At 40.2% G+C, this 24782-nt stretch overlaps 5 protein-coding genes across 6 annotated transcripts; 2 read left to right on the top strand and 3 right to left on the bottom strand.

The window, feature by feature from the left end:
• Nucleotides 1–328: 328 nt before the first annotated feature.
• Nucleotides 329–3311, bottom strand: fbxo45 (F-box protein 45). The gene is made up of 3 exons (XM_027274218.1): nucleotides 2535–3311; nucleotides 1461–1817; nucleotides 329–1370 (listed from the first exon to the last, which is right to left on the bottom strand). Exons 1-3 carry the CDS (start codon nucleotides 2859–2861, stop codon nucleotides 1185–1187), a joined length of 870 nt encoding a protein of 289 aa, XP_027130019.1. The 5' UTR covers nucleotides 2862–3311; the 3' UTR covers nucleotides 329–1184.
• Nucleotides 3312–3633: 322 nt separating this feature from the next.
• fam168b (family with sequence similarity 168 member B) lies at nucleotides 3634–7632 on the top strand. The gene is made up of 7 exons (XM_010729814.3): nucleotides 3634–3790; nucleotides 5719–5810; nucleotides 5910–5993; nucleotides 6170–6312; nucleotides 6481–6679; nucleotides 6852–6976; nucleotides 7084–7632. Exons 2-6 carry the CDS (start codon nucleotides 5741–5743, stop codon nucleotides 6962–6964), a joined length of 609 nt encoding a protein of 202 aa, XP_010728116.1. The 5' UTR covers nucleotides 3634–3790; nucleotides 5719–5740; the 3' UTR covers nucleotides 6965–6976; nucleotides 7084–7632.
• Nucleotides 7633–9348: 1716 nt separating this feature from the next.
• On the bottom strand, nucleotides 9349–12611 carry LOC109142150 (transcription factor 7-like 1-A). Of its 2 annotated transcripts, XM_027274313.1 has the most exons (9): nucleotides 12483–12611; nucleotides 11705–11851; nucleotides 11582–11635; nucleotides 10790–10857; nucleotides 10611–10685; nucleotides 10351–10501; nucleotides 10050–10157; nucleotides 9903–9954; nucleotides 9349–9659 (listed from the first exon to the last, which is right to left on the bottom strand). In XM_027274313.1, exons 2-9 carry the CDS (start codon nucleotides 11831–11833, stop codon nucleotides 9469–9471), a joined length of 828 nt encoding a protein of 275 aa, XP_027130114.1. In that variant the 5' UTR covers nucleotides 11834–11851; nucleotides 12483–12611; the 3' UTR covers nucleotides 9349–9468. The 2 variants fall into 2 exon arrangements, with proteins under 2 accessions (XP_027130114.1, XP_019130372.2); XM_019274827.2 differs by having other exon boundaries at nucleotides 11582–11851.
• Nucleotides 12612–13630: 1019 nt separating this feature from the next.
• On the top strand, nucleotides 13631–19358 carry rbbp8 (retinoblastoma binding protein 8). The gene is made up of 19 exons (XM_010729812.3): nucleotides 13631–13774; nucleotides 14236–14384; nucleotides 14475–14517; nucleotides 14599–14694; nucleotides 14774–14865; nucleotides 15160–15232; nucleotides 15432–15613; nucleotides 15706–15801; nucleotides 16055–16128; nucleotides 16442–16509; nucleotides 16865–17153; nucleotides 17364–17523; nucleotides 17669–17757; nucleotides 17882–17999; nucleotides 18152–18295; nucleotides 18399–18450; nucleotides 18564–18651; nucleotides 18733–18874; nucleotides 18999–19358. The coding sequence occupies exons 2-19, from the start codon at nucleotides 14285–14287 to the stop codon at nucleotides 19094–19096; spliced, it is 2004 nt and encodes a 667-aa protein (XP_010728114.3). The 5' UTR covers nucleotides 13631–13774; nucleotides 14236–14284; the 3' UTR covers nucleotides 19097–19358.
• A 116-nt stretch (nucleotides 19359–19474) lies between these two features.
• tmem241 (transmembrane protein 241) lies at nucleotides 19475–23943 on the bottom strand. The gene is made up of 15 exons (XM_019274822.2): nucleotides 23714–23943; nucleotides 23163–23209; nucleotides 22800–22877; nucleotides 22614–22695; nucleotides 22407–22484; nucleotides 22180–22205; nucleotides 21872–21923; nucleotides 21705–21753; nucleotides 21386–21431; nucleotides 21245–21280; nucleotides 20634–20668; nucleotides 20393–20462; nucleotides 19982–20075; nucleotides 19774–19838; nucleotides 19475–19666 (listed from the first exon to the last, which is right to left on the bottom strand). Exons 1-15 carry the CDS (start codon nucleotides 23783–23785, stop codon nucleotides 19612–19614), a joined length of 885 nt encoding a protein of 294 aa, XP_019130367.1. The 5' UTR covers nucleotides 23786–23943; the 3' UTR covers nucleotides 19475–19611.
• Between the last annotated feature and the right edge of the window lie 839 nt (nucleotides 23944–24782).

The following is a 24782-nucleotide window of genomic DNA, read 5'->3' as shown; positions in this document are numbered from 1 at the left end:
CATCTGGCCCAACTGACCTCACAACCACAGACCACATTTAACCATGCCTGCTAACCTGACAGCTGATGCAACAGAAGCGTCGCACTTACATTTTTGTTGAGTGTATTTCCATTTCTACACTTCTACTGACCCAAGGCAAAACTGCAGTGACTGCGGTATCTCAAATGTCGTCTAAGTTAATAAAAACATAACAATTCTTATTTTCAAGTGATTCTACTCGAATAAAATATATTCAATAACTGCCATATTCTAAATCTTAAACGCTGGACCTTTAAGTTGGTTGGAAAGACAAACTGACAGTCATCTGTGCAGTGCGCACAAAACATCAGAGCATCAAAGCGTCTTTAATCTAAGAGTGGCACCATGTAGACTTTATTTTCAGGCCTCATAACCATACAGTATCTATAGTACCATAGATAAAACCAAGAAATAAATAGTGTGTAATACTACATTAGCACATTAAAAAGGACACACATTAACATGATACAGGTACATTTTCCACCGTTCCAGGACAGGGCTTTTAAAAATGGCAGATGTTATAGTCCACACGCCAGTATTCATGCACATGCATGACAGTTGGTCCGCATGTTTTCTATTGCAAAATATAACATCAGGTCACATTAATTTGGCATATAACCATTATAATCCAGTCAACTGTGTTAATCCAGGATGTGTTTAACTCATACAACAGATAGCTATTAAGAACAACTACTGTTTACCACTTGTTAAAATGATGTCTTAAAGTATTTGCCACTGTTTGGAATAGTTTTGGCCTCGTTCAAGCACACATAAAACCTCATGTTAATGTTCAGCACTGTTAGGCTGAATCGCATGGAATTAAATAATGTTCCCCTATCCTGTAAATAAAATAGTCCAGCAGCTAAACTGTAAAAGTGGACACTGCCACGTTGATACAGAAACATGTGTATGACAGTTTCCACGCACTCCTTTTTCCCTGTAGTTTGTCCAAAAACTGACACCTCATGTCGAGCTGTGGTTGAAGTGACAACAGCTCTCTTTGTGTATGTGAACAGAGTTATTCTGCTTGGAAGAAACGCGACAACTCGGCCTCCAAAAACCTTTTGAAACGGTGCAACAAACAGGGTCGTCAGTCTGTTGACTGTAGAAAGAGTCCGGCACTTGCCAGTGGCCTAGTTTTAATGGTGGCACAGGTTAATCTGCTTCTAGCCATCCAGAGGTTTTCCCAGGTACACCATGGTGACTTCAGTGTTGCCGTATACTGCAGAGACAGCAGGAAACAGGCAGGCTTTGGGCAGTCCACGAAACGCTACTCCAAGAAACTCAAAACCCCTCTCGAAGGCTAACGTCTTGTCATCCATGTCCAGAATTACTCGTATTCTCTCTCCGATCTGTGGACAAACACAATTACACCTTGCTGATTCCATCCACACTTTTCAATATAATTTTTGAAAGATTACAAATCTGATAGGGGCTCTTACCTGATATTTTGGCGCATTGTTACACTGTGGGAAATTTCCATTGACCTCCCCGTTGTGAAGCAGATTGTTGTCAACCAAGTTCCAGCCCCAACTCTGGTCATCGCTTCCCAGCAGGGCCACGTATCCCTGGCACTGCATGGACGCCCGCTTCGTGGCAATGCCTATCACCGCCACCGTGCCAAGAGGGCCTTCCCACCAGATCTCCCAGGCGTGCCTCCCTTCCGAAAAGCCAATCTTGCCACGTGCGCCATCTGTGCTCTGGGCGATGGGGTTACGGTGCAGGGTGAAGCCGTTCTTCTTCACATAAACATTACGGGAGCAGTCGTGGGAGCTCAGACCGTGTTGATAGGCCTTCAGCTGTAGAGGGCGACAGGTGAGGGTCAACAAATTTGATACCAGACTTCATAACCTTTAGATGTATCCCAATAACTTATCAAATAATGGTGTCAAAACAGCATATTTTGTGTCATCATTTTGCAGTTTGAAGGAAAGGTCTCTTATTGTATTTGTTGGGAAACATCTATAGCTATATATGTAGATGTTTGTATAAAAGGTCAGACATGGTGACAGACTGGATTTTCCACCATATCAGACAGATCAGGACTCTTATGTAAGGTCTTTCAGAATTAGAAGCATTTTTGCTCCTGTAAACAGTGACATTGAGAGGTTGCTCTAAAAATAGGTTCCACTTTCAGTGCATTAATTATTGTTTTGCATATGTTAGGCACAGTTACGCAATCACCAACTAGAACAGCATGTCGAAGCATATCCCAAACACTCAAAACAAACTCCAATCAAGAATGTGCCAATTAAATTAACAAGTTTTCATCAAACATAGACATGTGTAGTGTGCATTACGTTGTATTTGTTCATAAAAGACAGTCACTAAAGTGTTCTGGCATACAGTGTTGTAGCTTATAGATTGATCCTGTCCCTTCAGCACAGAGGCAAACACCTTCTGTGATGGTGTTTACATGACGAAGGTAGCTCTGAACAGGCAGATTTTTGAATGGAGCTCGTCACTAATTACAGTTCTCACAACCCGAGATAACAGCGGTATGCTGGTAAACCTACTTTCCCCTTGTAGGTGGGCAGGTTGCACAGGATGTCAGACCGCAAAGCTTCCTCGCTCAGAGTCCGGTTGCAGAGGCTGCGCCACACCTCGCTGTTTTCATCCGCCAAAATGTTGCTCCAGTGCCAGCACACCAACGAGCAGCGCATCAAGTCGGAGAGCTCCAAGTAGCAGAAAATATGCTCCAAGACCCGAGCTGGTAGCCTCCCGGCCACCCCTGCGCCTCCGCCGGCTGCAGCGGCGTAGGGAGAGCCGGCCGAGCTGCAACTGGCTGCCGCTGCTGCGCCCAGACAGGAGGAGCCTCCTCCTCCACCGGCCGCTCCAGACATTATGGCCCTGCTCTTTACCGACGACACCAGTCGAGCGAAGAGTTTCACCTTACACCGCAGAATGATTCCTAATATACGTTAAATATCAACATTGTAACCTATAAAATCACATATAGGTCGTACTAAAATCACAACAGTATGGACCCTACTCTTCCCAGTTCAATGGCTGAATGGAAGCGATGCGTCAAGGTCCTCGAAGAGCGTATCAATTTAATGCTTTGCAAGCAACGAACAAAAACGTAAAATAATTAGGCGAAATACAAGGTATGTTAGTTTCTACTAAAATCTGCCGAATACAGCGTGAGAAAGCTGTCAGATACAACGAAGCCTGTGCAGCATTGAAATAAATTTTACTTCCTGCAAGGACCGCGGAGCAGGCATAATAGGACGGCTCCAATGTTGCAGTGTTGAGATACTGCACGTTATTTTGTTGCAATGTCAAAGTGTAGCAACCGGTGTGACAATAAAAAAATATAAAAAAAATAAAAAACGCTAATGAGGAACTGTAAAAAAAAAAAAAAAAAAAAAACGCTAATGAGGAACTGTAAAAAAAAAAAAAAAAAAAGTACGCCATTGTTTGCTAAAAAAATAATTTTATCTGACGTGTTACGTCATTTTATTTTTTTTAATAATCGTTACGGAGGCTGTGCTTCTATTCAGAAAATTTAATAATAATAATAATAAAATAAAATAATAATTATTTGGTGTGCGGAGATTAAAAAAATGTACACAATAACTCTGAAGTAATTTGATCACCCGATGAAGTGTCATATTTTATATTCGCAGAACACGTGACACCCCACGGAAGTGACGCGGAGTGCTCAAAAGAGTTCAGCAAAGCATCTGGGAGCAAAACACCAGCTAGCTAAATATCACTTTACAGCAGGAGAGCAGCGGACGGGACTAACAGACGGTCAAAACAGTTCACAGTAAGTTTCTGTCGGTTACTGTCTCGGTAAGAGCGTGTGTGATTTAGTCGGAGTGTCGGGACAGGCGTCACTGCAGCCCACAGCTGTCTGGCTGCCTGCCTCCTGAGCTATGCGGCCTGTTGACAAGCTGCCCCCATCTGGCTGCTGTCCGGGGACAGTCCAGTGGTTTTCCGCGGTCAGACAGGTGATTAGCAGGTCAGTCCGCACATCTGAAGCAAAGCGCGGCTGACACAACCCGCTCAGGCTGCCGGCGGGCTTTGCAGCTCCTGAGCTTTACGAGCTAAAGCTAGCTGATGATAACAAAGCCCCGCTGCGTTCACCTTTCAAAAATTCTTCCACTTAAAGGTTGCCATTTTTTTTTTTTTTTTTTTTTTTTTTTTGCTCATGTCGTCAACGTCACCTTTTTAAGAAAATACACCTTGTTGTTATTAACGAGAGCGACTGGCTGGAAAGAAGACGACGAGCAAACAAAGCGAGCGACACTTTGTTTAAAATAAAATAAAATAAATCAACTTATTGAAGTGTTGTCCGCCACGGTGTGTGTGTTTTTAGCAGCAGGAGAGAATGAAAAGCATTTGTAGGCTACTATCTTTTAATATAGGCCTAACTGAATTACTGCTGCTCGCTCGTTCTTGTTTTGTGTACAATATCAAAGTGAAATGATACAGATTTATGACTATTTCCCGCCTTTTGGTTTCTATAAAAAACAAAAATAAATATATTTTTGCCTTTCTCCGTAAAAGAATACGGTGGTAATATTCCGCTCACCTGTAAATAATGTGGTGACAGCAGTGGTTACAGTGCATTGGCTTCGCCTCAGTGTAAAATGAAGTGTTGGTGAAGTGCGTTTCATTCTGTGCTGGACTCGTAAAGTGATGTAATGGTGACTGGAGCGCCGCCAGGGGGCAGCACAGAGGCGGAGCTGTTTGTGCACAGTGTTTGCTCAGCTAATGAGCGTCATGTGGAGCACAGCTCAAGGCTTCCTCTGCTAATTCAATGTGTCTTTACTGTTGCAACGCAAACATGATGGACACATGTAAAAATGTTTCAAAATGCACGTGAGTCAAAAGGGCCAGATTACAGCGTTTCTATGCATTGTGCAGCACAGAGTGATGAATGATGGCCAAACACAAAAACAGTGACATGTTTATGGGATGGAAAGTGTTCATACTTAGTCAAGACTTTGAATTCAGAAACAAACTCAGGCCCATGTTAATGTTTCTAGTACTGCACCATGTTAAATTATGTATATTAAACACCCAGCATCCACAAAATGATGAAAATCCACTTATGTATGTGTGGGCACCACTATAATACACATATTGTCAACAAATGCATGTAAATATCGGTTGTCTGACCATGACCTTCCAAGGTCATCTCATGTTCTCGCCACATAATTGAATCATAACCCCATTACAACCGTAATAACCATAATTACTGAAACATCAAGACTTCTCCATGGTAAGTGCTGTCATGATGCTTTATTTGCTCCTTTAAACCGTACAGATGTTAGTGGTTTGATGGGACTAAATGGAGGGGGATGTAATACATATCGGTCCACTAGAGAGAGCTGCTTCACTGGATGAGTTTTAGCTGATGGAGCACAGGGCTGTGATTTGTGGGAAAGGACACAGGAATCAAATTCCACTGTTAAGATATGTGATGTGCATGTTTATGGTTTTTGTATGAGGATATTAAAGGAGTCTTTTTCTTTGCGTTATCCTTACACGGGCCGGTCATTTAGCACTGTTATCCATCAGCAGCAACAGGGGGACATCGACATTTAACTTCTGTATCACAGGAGCAGTTTGGTTGATGGAAAGCTGTCTGTCGGCTCCTGAATCTGTGCCTGATGACCCTACCCAGATGACCTTTGCGTTTGTTTCAAAAACACTAAAATAACGGGCTCTGTGCTTCTTTCGTTGCAGCATCTGCGAGTAGACGACGACGATGAATCCAGTGTACAGCCCTGCGTCAACAGGGGTCCCCTTTACCAACACTAAGGGCATAGGCTATCCAGGTAATTTTTAAGTGTGTCGCGTGAAATGGTTTAAGCCAATATCCATAATTACAATGCAAAAAGTAAAACATATTTCTGCTTTCTTTTTGGTCACGGTAGCTGGATTCCCTGTTGGCTATGCAGCAGCTGCTCCAGCATACACTCCTAATGTCTATGCAGGAGCAAACCCAGCCTTCCCCAGCGGTAAGAATGAAGTCCTGCTGAACACTTGAAGCCTGGGGTTACTGGACAGATATTTAGAATACCTTTTTGTCTTTTTAAGATATAGCTTGCAGCAGTCAGTATACAGTACTTTGCATATTTCTTCTTCTGCACCCACTGATTCCAAGCACTAACTTAAAGTGTCTTCCTCCCACCAGGCTACGCTCCAGGCACTCCTTTCAAAATGTCCTGCTCTCCCAACACGGGAACTGTCCCACCATACTCCTCCTCACCCAACCCCTACCCTGCTGCTGTTTACCCGGTCAGGAGCACCTACCCCCAACAGAACCCCTATGCACAGGTTAGCACATTTGTGTTCGGCCTCTTGGCTCTGGTTTTTAAAAGTGTTATCCAGTTCGGCCTGAGGATGGTGCTATAATCATAATGAACACTGCAGCAGTGACCCAGCAGTTCATTCATTTTTAGCTTCCTGTTTTGAGCTGTAACATGTTTTTCTTCTGTGATGCAGGCGTTAATACCCTCACAACAACAAGGCACTTATTACACACAGCCTCTGTATGCTGCGCCGCCTCATGTTATCCATCACACAACAGTGGTCCAGCCAAATGGGATGCCTGCGGCCATGTATGCTCCGCCCATGCCTCCTCCCCGCCACAACGGCGTCGCTATGGGGATGGTAGCCGGCACCACCATGGCCATGTCAGCTGGTGAGCATCAGGTTTTCTATCTTATAATGAATCAGTTTATATATTTTGCCGTGATTTCTGCAAGTAGAAGTTAGTTTTTTTGCAACGCAGCCTCAGTGAGTATAGCTCCCTTCCTGTTGTGAACATGTGTCTTGTAACTTGCCGTTCACTCTGAGGTCACTTTGCTTCTCAGGAACTTTGTTGACAACTCCATCACCAGCGCCTGTTGCCCCACACCAAGTCACGATGCCCACATATCGGCCTCCTGGCACACCTAGCTACAGCTATGTGCCCCCGCAGTGGTGAAGAAAGGGAAGCGTGAGTATGATGTTGTATCTGTAGGCTATATATCAGCCTGATTTTTACATATAGTGTTTTATATAAACATATCACCCTTTGTTTTATCTTGGTTGTTCTCTCTGCAGGGCCGAAGATGGTAGATATGCATTCACACTCTACTCCAGTGTTTTTTGCTATTGGTGAAGACCTGCGCTGCCAGCGTCTGCAACCAGTTACTCTTCTTCCAGCATAATGTGAATCTAAAAAAAACCCAACTACATAGAAAGAGGCCCATTTTGGATAGGGGGGGGTGAAGAATAGGCCCATCCCCATGACCCCCTCTCAATGGAATAAGGCTGCATTCCATGTCACACCCCAGCGCCAGCACCTCTACAACCTGCTGCATATCTCACATCAAACAGCAAAGCCTCCATGCAAAATTTTATTGTGGACTGTCATGCAGGTTTTTATAGCTTAAACTCTTAAAGTGGTGAAAAGGGAGTCTGGAATTGTTTTTTCTTTTTTTTATTATTTGTTTTTTATTTTATTTGGGGGATACATATGATGTTGAATGCATGTGTATATATAGATATATGAAGTAATGCTAGCTCAATCTACCTGCTGTGACAGATGCAAAATCAACAAAAGGCACACATCCAAAGGAACTAAAAAAAAAAAAAAAAAAAAAAAAAAAAGTAATAATCTGCAATGCTGAATCACCAGTGACCATGTCTTACATGTGAAAGAAGAAAAAGATGAGAAACGTTTGTTCATGCAAAAACATAGATGCACAGACAGGTGCAGAACAAACCGTACTATTTTCACTGCTTTGTGTTTTGGTAAGTGATGCTAGGTTTTTATTCTTTCTCTCAGTGATGCAGTGTATGCATTTCGTCTTACCATTTTTGTATTTTTAGGAAAAAGATGGGACTTTTAAGTTTCTGCCTCTGACTGACGGCCATTCCAGCACTTAATCATATTAAGTGTTTTAAGTTGTTTTTTTTTTTTTTTCCCTGCCCTGTCACTCTTTTAGGAAACTTTTCCAAAAGTGTGCAGCAGCTTTCGTTTCCTGCTTGAAACATTGTTGGGTGTTTTAAAACTATTCACTTATTTTAGCCAAAAGTATTTCTTGGTGTGGAACAAGTGGAGGAAGTCGTTGGCAATCATTTGCACCCATGTAAGAGTCAAGAGAGTGAACACGTACGAACAGTGTTGTGTGTCTGTCTGTGTGTGAGAGTGAATGTGTCAAAGAGGGTTAAAATAGTAACCATTTAAAATGGTGCCATATAGTGCAACATGCCTAGAATATTCGACCTATATCTCACAATAACCAATTTGTCCTTAGGTAGGTCTGAAGCACTACAACATTAAATCACTGCTAACTGTGGACATGTTAGGAAAAAAACATGATATTGTTAAACTCCATTTGTGAATAGCACTACTGAAGCAAGGCACTAATTCAAAACCGTTTGTAAAGATATCTGACTTTTAACATTGCTGGCTGTTTTACCTCAAGGTTCCAGGCTAACACACCAATATCACTGTTTCAGACATGCTTTTCTATGTTGCCTCAGTCACCTCAGTTAAATAATCTGTTTTGTAAATGTTATTTTTGTGATTTTGGTTCTTGTTTTGTATTCTTAAGAAAGACCAAAAATAAAAACAAATATAAGAATAATGCTTTCTCCTTATTGTGTCATTTTGTACCCCAAACAGTACTTGGCAGACAGTTGACTACGACAGAAGATTTAAGATAAGGTAGACTTTAATCATCCCACACAGGGGGCATTCACTTGCCACAGCAACTCGAGGTGGATAAGAAATTACTCATAAATAATATATAGGACATGTTGTCATGTAATGACGGAGCCACAGAGTGTAACGCTGACAGCACGTAGAACAGACGATAATAACGCAGCATCAAAGGTTTGCTTGCCTGACAGTGTTATGTGCGACCACCAGTGGATACATTTGAAGTAGCTGCTACTTTTATAGAAAAAATGCAGTTAAAGGTCCAGCATGGAAGATTTTGTGGCATCTAGTGGTGATGCTACTAAATTTGCCAGGGTGATGCCACTAAATGCCCACCCTCTCATTTCAAGCATAAAGGAGAAACTACGCTGGCCAAAACTCCTGACGAATGCAAAAGGTCCAATGTAGAGCCAGTGTTTGTTTTGTCCACTCTGGGCTGCTGTAGAAACATGGTGGTTCAACATGGCGAACTCCGTGGAAGAGGACCTGCTCCCTCTGTAGTTATAAAGTTTCATTCTAAGGTAAGATAAATATAACAATTCTTATTTTCAGGTGATTATGCACTAACTTTCTGTCAATAACTCCCCTTAGATGTTATACACTGGACCTTTAACATCATTTTTAAACTTTGCAAATCAGCAGATTCACAGTTTACTAAGTTGATTTAAAAACATTTTTTAATGAACACTGTGTTAAACAAAAACAGATGCTTCAAGCTGCTCCATTACTGGACATTTTTGGGTGTAACAGGGAAGACATTTTGCCAGGAAGAAGAGACCTTATACATCTGTGGATGGTACAACAGATGTAGAGGGGCAGCCACTGGAATCCAGGGTGGTGGCAGCTGCAGGACGACGGTGCTGCGGCCTGGCTCCAATCACACCTGTCTGCAGGTGTGGAATGTTCATCGCACCTGCCAGTGTGTGTGGAGCCATGATCAACCTCTTGTCCTCTGGCCTGAATGCAGATGCTGCAACACAAACAAAAACACTGATCAGTTTTTAAACTTTAAAAAATGAGACACTGCTTCTTAAATGTGCATTAAACGACATTTTAATACTAATATTGAATCAAACGACATTTAACTCTGCTCTCTCGCTTTTGTATAAAATACATCTTTCAGTCTTCAGATACAAAGAACCCTTGTGCCTCAGTGTTATTGTTCACATTGTTCAGTACTATACAGCATAAAGAAATAAATATTCAGTCTTACCTTCAGCTGTGGAAGCATTTCTCTGGCATCTCACCCTCTTCTTCTTTTTGCCCTACACAAAAACAAACACATCAGACTTTCCTTCAGATATCAGCTGATACAAACTCTCTGCAGTGATGTCAACATGTGTGAGCACAGTGTACTTACATAGTTGTTCTTGTTTGTCCATTCGGGGTGTTGCTGGGCGTGAAGGTCTTTTTCTTTTTGGGCCTGTTTGTAGTATTTGTCCTTCTCCTCAACTGTCAGAGACTTCCACTGTGGACGGACGACAACACACTGTCAGTAAGCACACACACACACAGTTACAGGCTTGTGCATGCACAAACATGAGCATACAAACATATTAACAGACATTAATATGCACACACGTTCACATTAATGAGTTTGTGCTTTGAAAAACCTTGTCAGTACATCTGAGTCATCAAACATACAGAGCCAACACACGTACCCTCTGTCCCAGGGTGGCGTTCACAGCCGCACTCCCTCTGATCCGCACTTCAGCCTCAAAATTTGGCCTCTGCTCTTTTAAAAAGAGCATAAAGGCATTTGGAGGCTTCTTTATGTACTGCTGGTCATCCTCCTGCTTGACTTCACGCCTTCTGCAGGACAAAATCAGAGTCCACTCATTTTACCACTGTGTGAAACTGTGAGGAAACAAGTCTCTCCAAAAGAAGAACATTTTGACCAAAACTGTCAGAGCAAACTTACTTAAAGGTGAAGGTGGGTGGTGCAGGGGGGGCATAGCCAGGAGGAGCAAGAGCCTCTGGTGGAAGCTGGTCATTCCTGCACAGAAACAGATACACACTTTAGACAGTAGAAAGAGTGTGTGACGACACAAGCTGCGTTTACTCACTGTGTTTATTTGCATTTATGTGTGCGTTACTTACAATTTGCCATCACAGCGCAGGTTATGCCCTAAACCTTTAGGCAGTCTCACCACTGGTGGATTATTATACTGGAGACACAAACACACAGAGAACAGGTGATCAGACAAGCTGCAGTGTGTCATCTGTCCACCAGACGTCAGGATTTCCCCTAATAACTGGAGAATTTACAACACACACATATGTGACCAGAATATGTCTGCATGGTTCTGCCGAGGGTCAAAGGGGTCAGGAGTGTGTATCCATGTGAAGGTCAGGTGACCACAGCACAAAAACCTAAACAAGGGTCAAAATAATTCACTGGAAATATAACAGCATGTTCAGTGAAAATCAGACTGAGCATCACAGAGACACATTACTGTCAGTATGAGGAGAGTGTTTTGGCCTGCTCAGACACTTTCCATGTTTCATCTTTCAGGATTCATCTTCACCAAAACACTTGCATGATAACAAGGAGGCTGTATTAGCAACATATATGAAAGCAATAACTGAAGGTTTGTCACAGGGATGAGAACCATGTTGAATGTTCTCTTGTTTCTTATAATTATTCAACTCTCTCTTGTGCTCGGCTCAGTGTGATATGGCTCAGATTTCTCTTCACAGGAGGGATATTATGGTCAGTAATTACTGGGAGATTGGGGATCGATTCATTATTTGGTCTCTTTTCAGAAAACTGTAGTACAGTCCATGTTTTCCTCCTCATTTTATTTTGAAGACAGCTTCACTACACTGAGCTCTTGTGAATTATTACTTTTGAATAATTAATTTATCCCCAACCCATACTTAGTCTCTTACCTGTTCCTGGCTAGAGGCACCTGCCTCACTGTATAGGGGAACTGGCTGTACAGTGGCATGCTTGTCATAACCTCCAACCTGACTCTCTGCTGGCTGAGTGGTGTTGTGCTGTAGCTCAGCAAGTTGGGCAGGAGTCAGCATGTCTCCTAACATGTCGTTAAGAGTTGAGAGCACCTCTCCCCACTCCATCTCTGCTATTATACGCTCAAATTCCTGTCTGATCTCTCTCTCAAGCATGATTTGATCCTCCATTGCACTTGTTATGGACTCCTGTCACACACAATGATAGGAAGCTGCTTTTGGGACCCTCTTATGGGGATAACATTATATATTTTATATCATATTATACAAATCCATGGATATGTTGCATGTCGTAATTCACTACATTCTACTAGATATAGATTTTACAACAACAGTATAAAGATGTAATTGGCTACACCTACAACATTAAAATGTCACATCTTCATGCATCATTAATAATATTATAATGTATATCATGATATGACACTTAACACTACTTTTATATTGCTGTTACTTTAAGATTTGAAGGCTGCTAGGACATTTACTTGTATAATATGTATGTTTATGTTGTAATATTGGTAGTTTTACTTCACTAATAAAGGATTTGATATCAATGTTATACTGAAGTTGTGTACTTGTGAGTCCACACTATTTTCATACAATACATGCATTTTGCTGATAATAATTTTGCACTTTAGCTAAGCACAATGTTGGATTTACATGAAGTATTTTCACACTGTGGCATTACTAATTTTGCTGATTACTGTTACTGTTAGCTGAGAGTCAAAAGTATCACACAAAGCTTAACTTTGAGGGATTGTTATGTAAAAGTCTGATAGTTGGTTAATATTAATGAAGAGCTCTCAGTTGAACTACTTACCTAACAGCTTTAGTGTTTACTGTCGGTTCAGCTCACTCTCATTCTTCAGGTTTGGGTATTTCACCTTTCCTTCAGTTGTGAGGCTCTGCGTACATCTGACTGAGTTCATCTGACTCTCACTGTCTTATATATTCTGTATGAGCCTTCCATGATGAACTCACCACATTCCGATATTCTACTCTAATTTATGAACTGGAACGCTTCACTGGTAACCATGACAACCGTTATGGATGTCCCCATGTCCCTCTGTACCTACTGAAATATTCTTGATTTCAGTCTGGATGCACCAGAAAAAAGATATCCACACATGTTCATCTGCACACAATCTCTACATATTATGCCTTCGCGCTACTGTAAATACTGCATTAACTGTATATATTGCACTTCGATTTTGCACTTCTGATTAGATGCTAAACTGCATTTCGTTGCCTTGTTTTTATACATGCGTAATGACAATAAAGTTGAATCTAATCTAATCTAATCTAATCTAATCTAATCTAATCTAATCTAATCTAATCTAATCTAATCTAATCTAATCTAATCTAATCTAATCTAATCTAATCTAATCTAATCTAATCTAATCTAATCTAATCTAATCTAATCTAATCTAATCTAATCTAATCTAATCTAATCTAATCTAATCTAATCTAATCTAATCTAATCTAATCTAATCTAATCTAATCTAATCTAATCTAATCTAATCTAATCGTAATCATAAACTTTATTATATAGGATTATATAAGAGCTGCACCAATAACCCAAAAATGTTTAAAACACCCAAACAGATTAATGAGCAATTTTAAATATTTGAACCATGAGTTAACCATTCAGATCTAAATGTTTGACCATAGACATATATACATATGTATAATGATACAGAGAGATAGATATATATTAGGAATGAGCCATACCACACTTTTAGGATTTGATTAGATACGGATACTATTTCTTGCATTTTCATCGATACGATAATGATACTAATACGTTCTTATTGGCAATTTTTTTTCAGTTAAAATATTATCAACATTGCTGTCAAACACATAGACATATATTATATGTCTATGTGTTTGACAGCAGCTTTGAGCCAGCAGAGGTCGCCCAATATTCAAAAATATTCAAAATTTGCAGCAGCAGCAGAAGAAGAAGAAAACTTCCCAACATGCAGCTCGGCGCGCGGTTTTGTAAATATCTGCAGATGTAAACATCAGAGCTCAGAGCTCACATCACAGATGTCTGTGTAGCTGTACCTGCGGATTTCTCAACAACCTCTGCGTGTTTTCGGACTGGGAGCTGTAAGTAATGTTTATTCTGACAGGCGGTAACTGTAATGTGTCGTTTATCTCACGTTTTCTGTCGTTAGAGTTTGTTTACAGCCAAGGAAAGACGTGAAACGCACATAACGGTAAATACGTAGTAAAGTTAATTGTACACTTACATAAAAAGCAGATACATATAAATAACTCCGAGCTGTGTGTTGTCGTGTTAAAGAGGTTTATTGTTAGTTAACCATAGCTGTGAGTTTATTTAACCTTAATTTAATCTAAAACAACAATAAGTAATAAACAACATTTAACCTAGTCTAGCCAAGGACATATAAACTGTGTTACATAACACAAACACTATGAAGGATACCAGAATATATTACTTTTTAAACAGTGAGCTGGACTTAAACAATGTTGACCTTGTAGCATGAATGAATGAATGAATGAATACATAAATACATGATTTTTTTCTTTTTCTCTTCTCCTGGTAGTGTGGGCAGGCGGTCGGAGGGCTGGTTGTGTTTGGGCGGTGGATGGAGGATGAGCAGCCCCGGCCTGAGCAGCGGGACACCCAAACCAGCTGACCTGTTTGAAGATCTATGGAGGCAGCTTGGAGAGTGCCACCAGAGTGCACTGCAAGGTGACTCATGATGTGTTGTATGGACACGTTAAGGTCATCTACTTAAAGGAAGTTTATGTTAAGTTTCATTGCATTTGTTGCTGTTTTTAGAACTGGAGGCAAAAGTGAGCAAGTTGAAGAAGGAGCGCTGTTTGTGAGTAACAATGATGATAATAAGCTTTAGGAATATGTATGTGATCGTTCATTAATCTGTCATTTCATTTGTTTTCTACAGAGACGCTCAGAGACTCGAGGTGTTCTACAGTCGCAACCAGCAGCTGAAGGAGCAAAACAAATCCCTGCAGGACACCATCAGCCTCCTGGAGGAAAGGTAGCTTCCTCCACAGCAGGTTAACTTTGCTGTGATTGATATGTAACAAAAGACCAACAGCTGTCCTCGCCGTTCACAGGCTCCGTGAAGGAGAGTGCGATCGATGTGCCACCTTAGGGGAGAACCTGAAAAGCACCCAGGATCAGAATTTACGCCTCATCACCAAACTGAGTGAGTTTAATCACTGTTCTTCTTCTTCTTGTGTTTTTAGTCATGCTTGCAGCTAGCAGCATGATGGCAATGCCATTATGTCATTTGAGATATCTCAACAACCTCTGAAGGATTTCCACCAATTGTGTGCGGACATTCATTGTGCCTAAATGATAAATCCTAGTCATGTTGGTGATACCCCGACTCTTCTTGTAGCCCCACTGTAAACATCATTTAACCTTTTCTTGAATCCAAGGTTAAAAAAAAAGATGTCGCGTGTGCATGAAACACTGTTGTGTGTCATTTGTTCCCCAGAGAAAGAAAGAAACAGCCTCGAGGATGAAAACAGAAAACTACACGCAGAAATTCAAGAATTAAAACTGTCTCGGTGAGATCTTGACTCATTGTTAAATGTCATGGTAAATGTGCTAGTTTCTGTTCTGCTTTAATTAAGTCAAGTGCTCTACATACATCTCTATAGGAGGACATGTTTGTGTGGTGTATGCTGTGGTATTCTTCACAGGAATCAGCATTTACAGTAAAGTTTCAGTTTCCAGTTCAGCATCACAGCTGTTGTTTGTTATCAGCTCGGAGCTCCAGCAGGCCTCATCCCCGGAGCAAGAAGAAGGCTTCATCCCAGACTCTCCTGTCCTGCCAAGCTCGCTGCCCGTGGTGAACAAACTGAAGAAACGTAGAAACGCAGACAAAATGAAGCGCGTTCGCTATGTAGAGATGCCTCTAGGACGGTGCAACAACTCACTCTTCAACGGTCAGTCGGCGCTGTTTTAATCAGACTTTTAATGCTCATTTCTGTATGAATCACCGGTCTGAAGTCCTCTAACATGTGTTGTTCTTTTTAAGAGTTGAATAAGGAGCCCGCTGATGCTGCAAAGAATCCCGGAACAACAGAAGTGCTTGTGCCAAACACATGTCAATTGGACGCATCACAAATCTCAAGTATGACTTTTTTGTTTTTTAATGAATTTTTAATAATATAATTCTTCTGTTTTTAGAATTAAATGTAAAAGCAGGAAGAAAACTTCTGTGTGACTCGAAATCCTAGATGAGCACTAAACAAAATGTATCTACATAAACACATCCCTCATATCAGCTTAATTCAAACAGTGGGGCTGTGCTCAGCAATTCAGGTGAATGTAAAAAAAGCTGATGGTTGTGATTGTTGTAGTGACTGTTGTCTGTGTCGTTCCAGATGATGTCAATCTAAACCTGGAAGAAGCGATAGCAGAAACCTGCGCCCTTGAACTTTTTGAAAAGCCTCACATGGTAAGATGGCTTCATACAGGCGTTTATGGCGTCAGACCATTTAGGCTGTTTTTTAAGAGAGATCCAGTCTAATGACAGGTGCCTTAGATTAGTTAACAACTTGTGTTGGGCACTGACATTTTTTCATAGGATCACACACAAGATTGAATCGTGATACACTTTGTGCACCCAGACAACAAGTCCTGAGAATGTCTTTCATCTTTCAGATCGAATACTTTTTGGGTTTTTAAAATTTTTTTATCACATCATAGCACAGGCTCATTTATTTCTTTGGATTGTGTCTGTAATTGTTTATTGTGTCATCTTTTCTCAGAAAACCGAGACAACTGTGGTCCAGCAAAGCAGCTCAAAACCTCCCAGGAAATATGACGTTCACATAAAGTAAGGATTTGGACATATTCATCTGCTAACTAGAGTTACTGTGTCATGAGTCATACATTTATAAATTGGATAACATAATCTAAGAATTTTAAAGCCATTCTGTGTAGAATATTAACTGCATGGCACTAACCCCTTCAACCACTTCTTACTGGGATTGTTTTTTTTCTTTTAATGCTAAAATCTTCTCGTATAATTTCAAAACTTTAACTTTAACTACAGTTCAATACCTCAGTGTTTTTATGGATTTCCTTTCAGCTGTTTCCTGATTAGTTTGTCTGTATTGTGTTCTTTATTCATGCAATCAAGAAAACAAAACAACCCCAATAACACATCCATGTTTGTGTCCGTGTTTAAGGCCTCACCGCTCGTCCCTTTCATCCACGCTGATCCACAGTCCAGACTCGACCACAGAAAGATCTCCGTCGCTTCTCCCACGCGTCAAACGCTTTTCAGAGGACGCCTCCGTTAACAAAGCAAAACGGAAGAAGGAAAGTGAGCCGGAGGTACAAGAGGAGGATAAACAAGGAAACCAGGAAGGGGTGGACAAACAGAAGGAAGGCAAACAAATAGAACCTGAACTCATCAAACGAAGCGCCGCACCTTTAAGCAATCAAAGCTTCATGAAGGAGCCACTGGACATTAAGGTTAGAGATGCATCTAGAAGACTTGTATGAATGAGCGTGATAGGGAAACACAGAATGTCACATAGAGACATGAATTGCAAATGGTATGAAACCATGCTTTGATCCACTATTTAGTTTCCCAAGACACATTCAAAAAGTGACATTTGAGCTATTAGGATAAAATAATTCTTTTATACAGTTCTGAAATGTGTCCTTTAACATTTAACATAGGTCCAGTCGGCACAAAATAGGACTTCCAGCCAAAGGCTAAATGTTTCCTGTGCAAGTCCTGCTTTCAAGAAGCCAAATATCAGAGAAGCGAGTAAGGATGTTGGTGCGAAGAGAGGAAAACCCCTCCAGGATCTGAATGCCTCACATGACCGACATGATGGTGAGTTTTCTGTCCTGTTTCACTAGCAGAGTGTGTTGTGTCTGATGGCCTTTGCAATGCACATCATTTAAAGGACACTGTTTTTCTGACTGTAGGCTGAATTCAGTATTTAATAGATATAATGTGACTAATTCTGCTCTCACAGCTAAAAGGAAGCACAAAGTGGAGCCCACGTGGAGCGTCGATCCTGCACTCGCCCTGTCCATGTATGACAGTGAGTGGAGAGGAGACGAGGTACAACTTATTGCAACTTAATCATTTTCAATTTGGGACCGCAGGATGTATATTTGGATATATTCATCTGGATAGATTAAGTGTCTTACAGCAGGCTGTTTCTACCTGTATGTTTATCCTTTAGCAAACAGAAGAACAACAGTGTCATGGAGGACTTGAAGATACTGACTGCACCTGGGTCAGTCACAGCATGCTTCAGGGTCGGGATAAAAACAACCAGAACAGAAGAGACAGTGTCTCTGGTGAATATAAAACACATATTTAAAAATAATCGGCTACTTATATATTTTGATTGACGCTTATTGGTCATATCTGCTGCGACAGAAAGAAAGCTTAGACTTTTGTGGGAAAATCTGACAAATGAGAAAACATTTTTATCTGCCTGCTTTTCAAGGACTTGGCGAGAAGGCAAATGACAGTTTGGATATGATGTTTGACACAACGGCTTGCGGGGAGTACAAGTCTTACAACGGTTCACAGAGCCAGCCCTGTCATGATGACGAGGAAGATGGAGAAGAAGAGGAGGAGGAAGACCATGGTTGGCTTTTAGAGTTTTGGAAACTGTGTCATCATGTCATCGTATATTTCTGTGTTGGGTGTTAGTCTTGTGTTCATGTCCTTGTTTTTAATCTCCAAATTAGAAGAAAATCCCCATGAAAACACTATGAGCCAGAATAAAGAGCACAAAGCACAGTAAGAAACACTCTACAGTAGAAATGTTCTTCTTATCACCTCTAACATTAATAGTCTGATCTCACAAACATTGAACTTCCCATAACCTCCATTATTTTCTCTTTTTGGATTAGACGTCCAACATTTGCACACGTGGCTGTGATCCGCAAGAAGGACGAGAGGAGAAAACTGAAAGGCACTACCTGCAAGGAGTGTGAAGTTGTAAGTATTCTGACCATGACGCTCATCAAACGCTGACATGTTTGACACTGATCCTGTTTTTAAGGATGTTTATTTCAACAGTATTACACCCATCTCCCAGAGGAGGAGAAACAGAAAAAGTTATCTGCGTGCTCCAGGCACAGATTCCTGTATATTCCTCCTTCTACTCCCGAAAACTTCTGGGAAGTTGGATTCCCGTCAACTCAAACGTGCATTGAAAGAGGCAAGTCATCCAATTTTATTTTCTAGTTAAACCCTCTATATATAACCAGTTTCATTCTTACAATGTGTTAATAATATAAAGCCATAAAACTATTGTGAGCACTGAGATTTCATCTTCTTTCTAGGTTATATCAAAGAGGAGAATACTCCACTGGCACGTCCCCGGAGAAGACAACCATTCAATGTTTTATTCTCCCCAAAGCGAAAGCAACAGGAGAACTGAAGAAAAAAAAAAGTGTTTGTCTTTGAGGAACTGTTGGGAATCGACCCACTTAGAGAAAACAATAACTGTATATTAAGAACAGGCTGGTTACTGTGTTGACACTGGGAGCACAATGAAGCCGTCTCATGCAGTGACCTTATTAAGAATGTTGACCCCTTGTCATGGTTTTTGTTTTATCATATGAATATTTGAATATCAGTTTGTTTTTGTAAATAGTGAGTATGCTTGTGATCTGTTTGGATTAATAAAAACTAAAGACATATCTATGGAGTTATGTTATACCAGCAACAAGAAATCCACTCCGCTTTACCTCCTCAAATAAAAACTGCAGCTCTTTGTTCACTGTGATTTAACCAGATCACTGCACAGCACAATATGTACACAAAGATCATTTTATTCAGTCAGCATCTGCGCACAGATGAGAAATTACAAAAATAATGTGAAAAAATAAAACTTTTTTTAGAAAAGAAATCTCTTTAGGACGTGTGAGCTGTGGGTTAATCTCATCACAGTGTTTATTCTCTCTCAGAGTACACCAGCAGGGCCTCTCCGACATGACTGCCGACCACACTGTAACCAAACAGAAGACCTCATGAATGGCTTGATTGTCACCCAGGATACAACAGGATTTGACAGTTGACATGAAAGACATTTATGAATTCAGATGAAAGACTTACCAGATAAAAGCTGGAACATTAAAGTCCATGTTGAAAATAAATGGAGAGAGGCACATGGCAGTTACCTGAGAGGGAAGAATAGCGAATGAATCCAACCAATTTTAAATAATCATTTTACTAATTACAGACTCCATGTTTTGACTGTGTGAATTTTGATCAAATACTATTCAGTCTTGTAAAAATATGTACAAATCTGATAAACAATCACCTTGGACATAAAGATCCAGATGCCAAAGTGCTCAAGGGAAAATCCACTTTTCAGTCTGACTGTGGCCAACAGCAACAAAAACCCCAGCAGTGCACTGTGAAGAGACGCAGTAAGGTGAGTGACAATGAACACAATTCTATTTCTATTTTCTTCTACTTTAAAAGAATAACAGCTGATAAAAGTACTTTGTAGACTTGATAAATGAAATATCAAGGACTGTTCATGTTGTGCACGTTCCATTAAGAGTCTCTTCACTCAGCTGGCACTTTAACCATGTCCTATTTTCATACTGTAAAATGTCTTCTATGTTATCGCTGCTTCTTTCAATAACCAAGATGATTATTTTGCTGGAAAACTAGTGAGGCAACTCTATTTCAATTTACAGTGGCTGCATGGACTGAAAGATTTCACCTGGCACAGCAGCCGCAGTGAAATGTGTAGGACTGAAGAGAGGGGAACTCCATGGCACCCATGAGGTCACCTGTAGAGGGACAAAGGTCTGTTTACAAGGTACAAATGTAGATATGGCATTCTTTGAACTATTGCATTATGGGATGACAACAGTACAAAGCAGATTGTGTAAAAAAAGGAGAAATGTTTGTAGACGGCTCTAGGAACAAAAATCTAAATTAGGCCGTTTGGTCATTCATACCTGTTGGGTGAGCAGCAATGGCCAGCAGCAGTACACTGTTATATGAAGGCAGGAAAAGCTTAAATTAGTCACTGACAAGACCTGATGCTACATTATGTAATGTCTTATCAGGTCTATTCATTATCCAAAGATTAAACTGAATCACTTAATGTCATAGCACTAATAAAGAACAAATACGTCCCACTAAAGCATCTCTAGATACACAGGCAAATCACGTCGCTAAATGAGGTTGTAAGTATTTAGATTCACTCCGAATATTGTCAGCCAGTATGTCGATCCTCATTTCTGCACATTAACCTGTAAAAGCCCTTTGTATCCACTCCTAACTTGAATGAATGGGTTCTTCCTCCAGTCTTTCTGTTGCTATATTAGAATTTAGCTGTGCGTGACTTGATAGAAAAGTGGGATCTGAATGTTCTTTCTAACTCTGACTCATCGTGCATGAATGGACCATCTGCAGGTTGCAGAGAGGCAGTTAATTCCTCAAATGTCTTTAATATATTTCAAATGTATTAAATATATTTTTTACATATACATATATACAACTTTCTCAATATGTGTAAACACACAGAGAAAAGAGTTTGTTATGTATCAGAATTGTTTATTCTTACCTGAACAAATAGTTGATGCACTGTTGTTCAAGGTCACTACAATAAAAACATCACAAACAGGATGCCTTCAGTACACTGTATAAGTAGCTTACTCACAGTGTGTCAGTCAGCAGAGTGTTTACTGTATTGTGTTTAACTTACCTCAAATTACTGGGCTTGTAGCGAACTTGAAACACCCTGTATGCACCTGAAATATTCAATCATATTTTTACATTTTCTATCACAAACACTTATTCTGATGACTTTGGCAATCATCTTAAATACAATCTAATCTTTGTCACTAGCAATCCTTCTAATCCAGATTGTAGTAGTCTAAGTCTCGCCTCATACACTAAACCTCTACTGATTGTTGCTATCAGTGGTGTTCCTCAAGGCGCAAACCTCGGGCCACTGTTCTTCTCTTCATATAACTCTGATGTGGAGTTAACCATTTAGTATCTCTGTATATTCATAGACTTACCAACACAGAACAGATGACCGACAGCCCACAGGTAACCGCTTTGGTCAAACTGTAAAAGAGACAAACATGTAAACATTAAATATTCTTGTATTAATCTTTCCAAGCATAGTTTTATAACAAGAAATTAACCATATGTATGTATATTATGTATATTAATGATTTATTACCTGAGGATCATAGCGGGGGAGATTGACGGCTGAGATCAGCATGAGGCACAAGCTACAAGAAGCACATTTAAAGATGCAGTCATGTAAACAGCAATATTCCATCTTTGTGCTTTGTATGTTTGAATATAATCCTGCCCTTCGGGTCTATTTATCACCTTAATCAACACTAACACCATTATTAATATTAAGTAATTATGCTCCTTTCATGGGAGAATTGAAATAAAGTGTATCTCCCTGTATCATTAAATTGTCATCATCTTTACTGCATACTGCACTACTGCTCAGGTAAAGAAAAGCGGGTCACCAACCCAGTGAGTTTCATCCATTGTGTTTTCTGTTGACAAAAAGAGAGATCAGAGCACATTTTACAGACTGAGATACATCACAGCAACGCTAAAGACAGTATGTGACTGCTGAAGACTCTTCAAGGTCATGAATTTGTGGTGCCCCCTCTGTACTTTACATTCTTTGCTTCCAGTGTGTGTGAAGACACAGTGTACTGCACATAACTGTAGATATTCACAGAGGCGCTTACCTCTCTATGGACGGCCTTCAAGATTATGTAACTAACAACATGAGAGGTATTCTGAAGAGTGAAGAAAAAAGGAATGTCCTGGACGAAGAGAAAGAAAACCAATAAGTCTAACCAATCTCCCGTCTGCTGGGCAAGGCAACAATTTGCTATATTGAAAAAAACAATTAGTGTAACTCAAAAGACATATGAAGGTGTTATATGACGTACTATGTGCGATAAAGCTCTAGAACCGGCGTATATGTTTCCTACAAACAGGAGGGAGCCTGGAAGCCAGGATAGAGCTGCTGATCTGTGACATAAAACACACCAAACAAGTATTTATAACATTAAATCTGCTTATTGGCACACTGAAAAGAGTTGAGTATAAATCCCACATCAGCGTATAAAAAGTACCTGGTGATGCGGCTCATTTCCACCCATCCCAGCTTCCCAGAGAGCAGAAGCAGGACCGCCCCGATAAACGTCTGCCATCTGGGAAGTTAGTGAACATAAAGTGTGCAATTCATAATTCATAGGGTTCACACAAAATATCATTTGTAACAGATATAACACCAGTCAAGCTGACGTTTCATCTTTTTTTTATATCATATTCCTAATACTAGCTGTACATATTTATTTAAAGCACGACCTTTAAGATCATTCCAAATATTAAATTTACATTGTTTATTTGACCTTTTAAGTACACACCCTGTAGTGACTATGAAAGGATAAAACATGAAGAGGTTCCACATTAAATATTTACTTTAATCTACTTACCCTTGAAATAAAGTTGGATATGTGAATTTTAACACCGACAGGACAAACTGAGGAAAGAAGACAAATATAAGTTTATCATGAGCAAACAAAACTTATCAGGGTGACACCAGGAGATGCTCCACCACTGGCACCAAACCAACTTCAAAATGATGCCAATTCCTTATCATGACAAGGCACTTATCTGGCATGACACAGCTCTGAATGCATCACCACTTGTGTGATTCACTCTTTAATTCTGCATATTGTGCAAGCAACATGAACAATATGCACGTCTACACTTCCTGCAACTGTTTTCTACCAAAATAAGAGCACAGGGCGTGCTGCGTTCATGGCCTCTGATAACTAACAGCGATTGGACGTGGTGTACACTTAACGGTTATTGCTGGTGATATGGGTTATATTGCAATTTTACGCAATTTTCCAAACTAATAAGTCACGTTAAACACACGAGTGGATGTACAAGAACTGAGTCTTGGAGAAACTTTTTAAAAAACTCGTCTGAGATGAAATGATGTTTGATTTGATGCCAGGCCAGCTCGTCTTACACTCACCTTATTAGTGAAATATGATACAACGAAAATGAAGCTAAAAGCGAGGCCAGCGATGTGTCTTCTCCACTGCATGTTGACCTGCCGACACACTGCAGCGGGGACATGACTCCTGGCCTGAAATCAAAGTGGATTTAAGACATGTTGCCTGTTTCAAAGTAAAGACATCTAAGATGGGAAACTTCCCTCACTGTGCCCGCTGACACGTCAAGACGCTGGGAGGCAAAGATCGTCTATGTGTGCGAAGATCAGTCACGGGGCGCCACGCAGCTTCATGCAGCAGGATATCTTTATATGACAAGAAATACACTGATACAAACTGTTATATGCCGGTTATCTCTAATTATTAAATATTAGATATACAGCAGACAGGGACACTAATATCAAATATTTCCGTGGGTTTGTGGTGGGCCCTTTGATTCGTATGGAGTCATGGTAGTGGTAAAAAGATTAACAGTAATATGACAGACATTTCTTTGCAAGCTAATTTGATAATCAATTAATCGTTTCAGTATTTTTTTTAAGCTTGAGGATTTACTATATATTATTTCTCTATATACATTTAAATAACCTTTATTTACATAGTAAATTCCATGCACGTAATGCAGCTCAATTTTTTTTTAAAGTACAAGTTAAAATATTAAAATGTAAAATTGAAAATGCTACTAAAATACTAGATAACTAGTAAAGCACTAATAATCAATATGATTGTATTTCTGTAACATGTGTGGGTTTTGGACTGTCAGCGAGACTAAACAGGTTATTTTAGGAGCTGGACTCTTGTAGGCAGTTTATCCTCTTAGTAATGAAACAAGGTTAAGAAGATGGAGGTATCCTCTCTGTCAACATTTTCAACATTCAGAGTTCATTTTCATGAGCTCACTGTCAAAAGTATATTTGTGTTTTCACATGAAGAGGGTACACCACTGATTTCACACATGCACATCAGTGTACTTGTCAACAGGTGCATTATTATGTCTGTGAAAACAGTTGTATAATGTATAAAGTGGCTCTCTATCTGAAATCAGAGACAGTTACCCTGATGATGTCATCGGGGTTTGAGACTTTGGAG

This window comes from Larimichthys crocea, chromosome XXIII (assembly GCF_000972845.2).
Source record: "Larimichthys crocea isolate SSNF chromosome XXIII, L_crocea_2.0, whole genome shotgun sequence".
NCBI lineage: Eukaryota > Metazoa > Chordata > Actinopteri > Sciaenidae > Larimichthys > Larimichthys crocea.
Note: the sequence above shows the minus strand (reverse complement) of the source record. Positions and strands in the feature narration are given on the sequence as shown.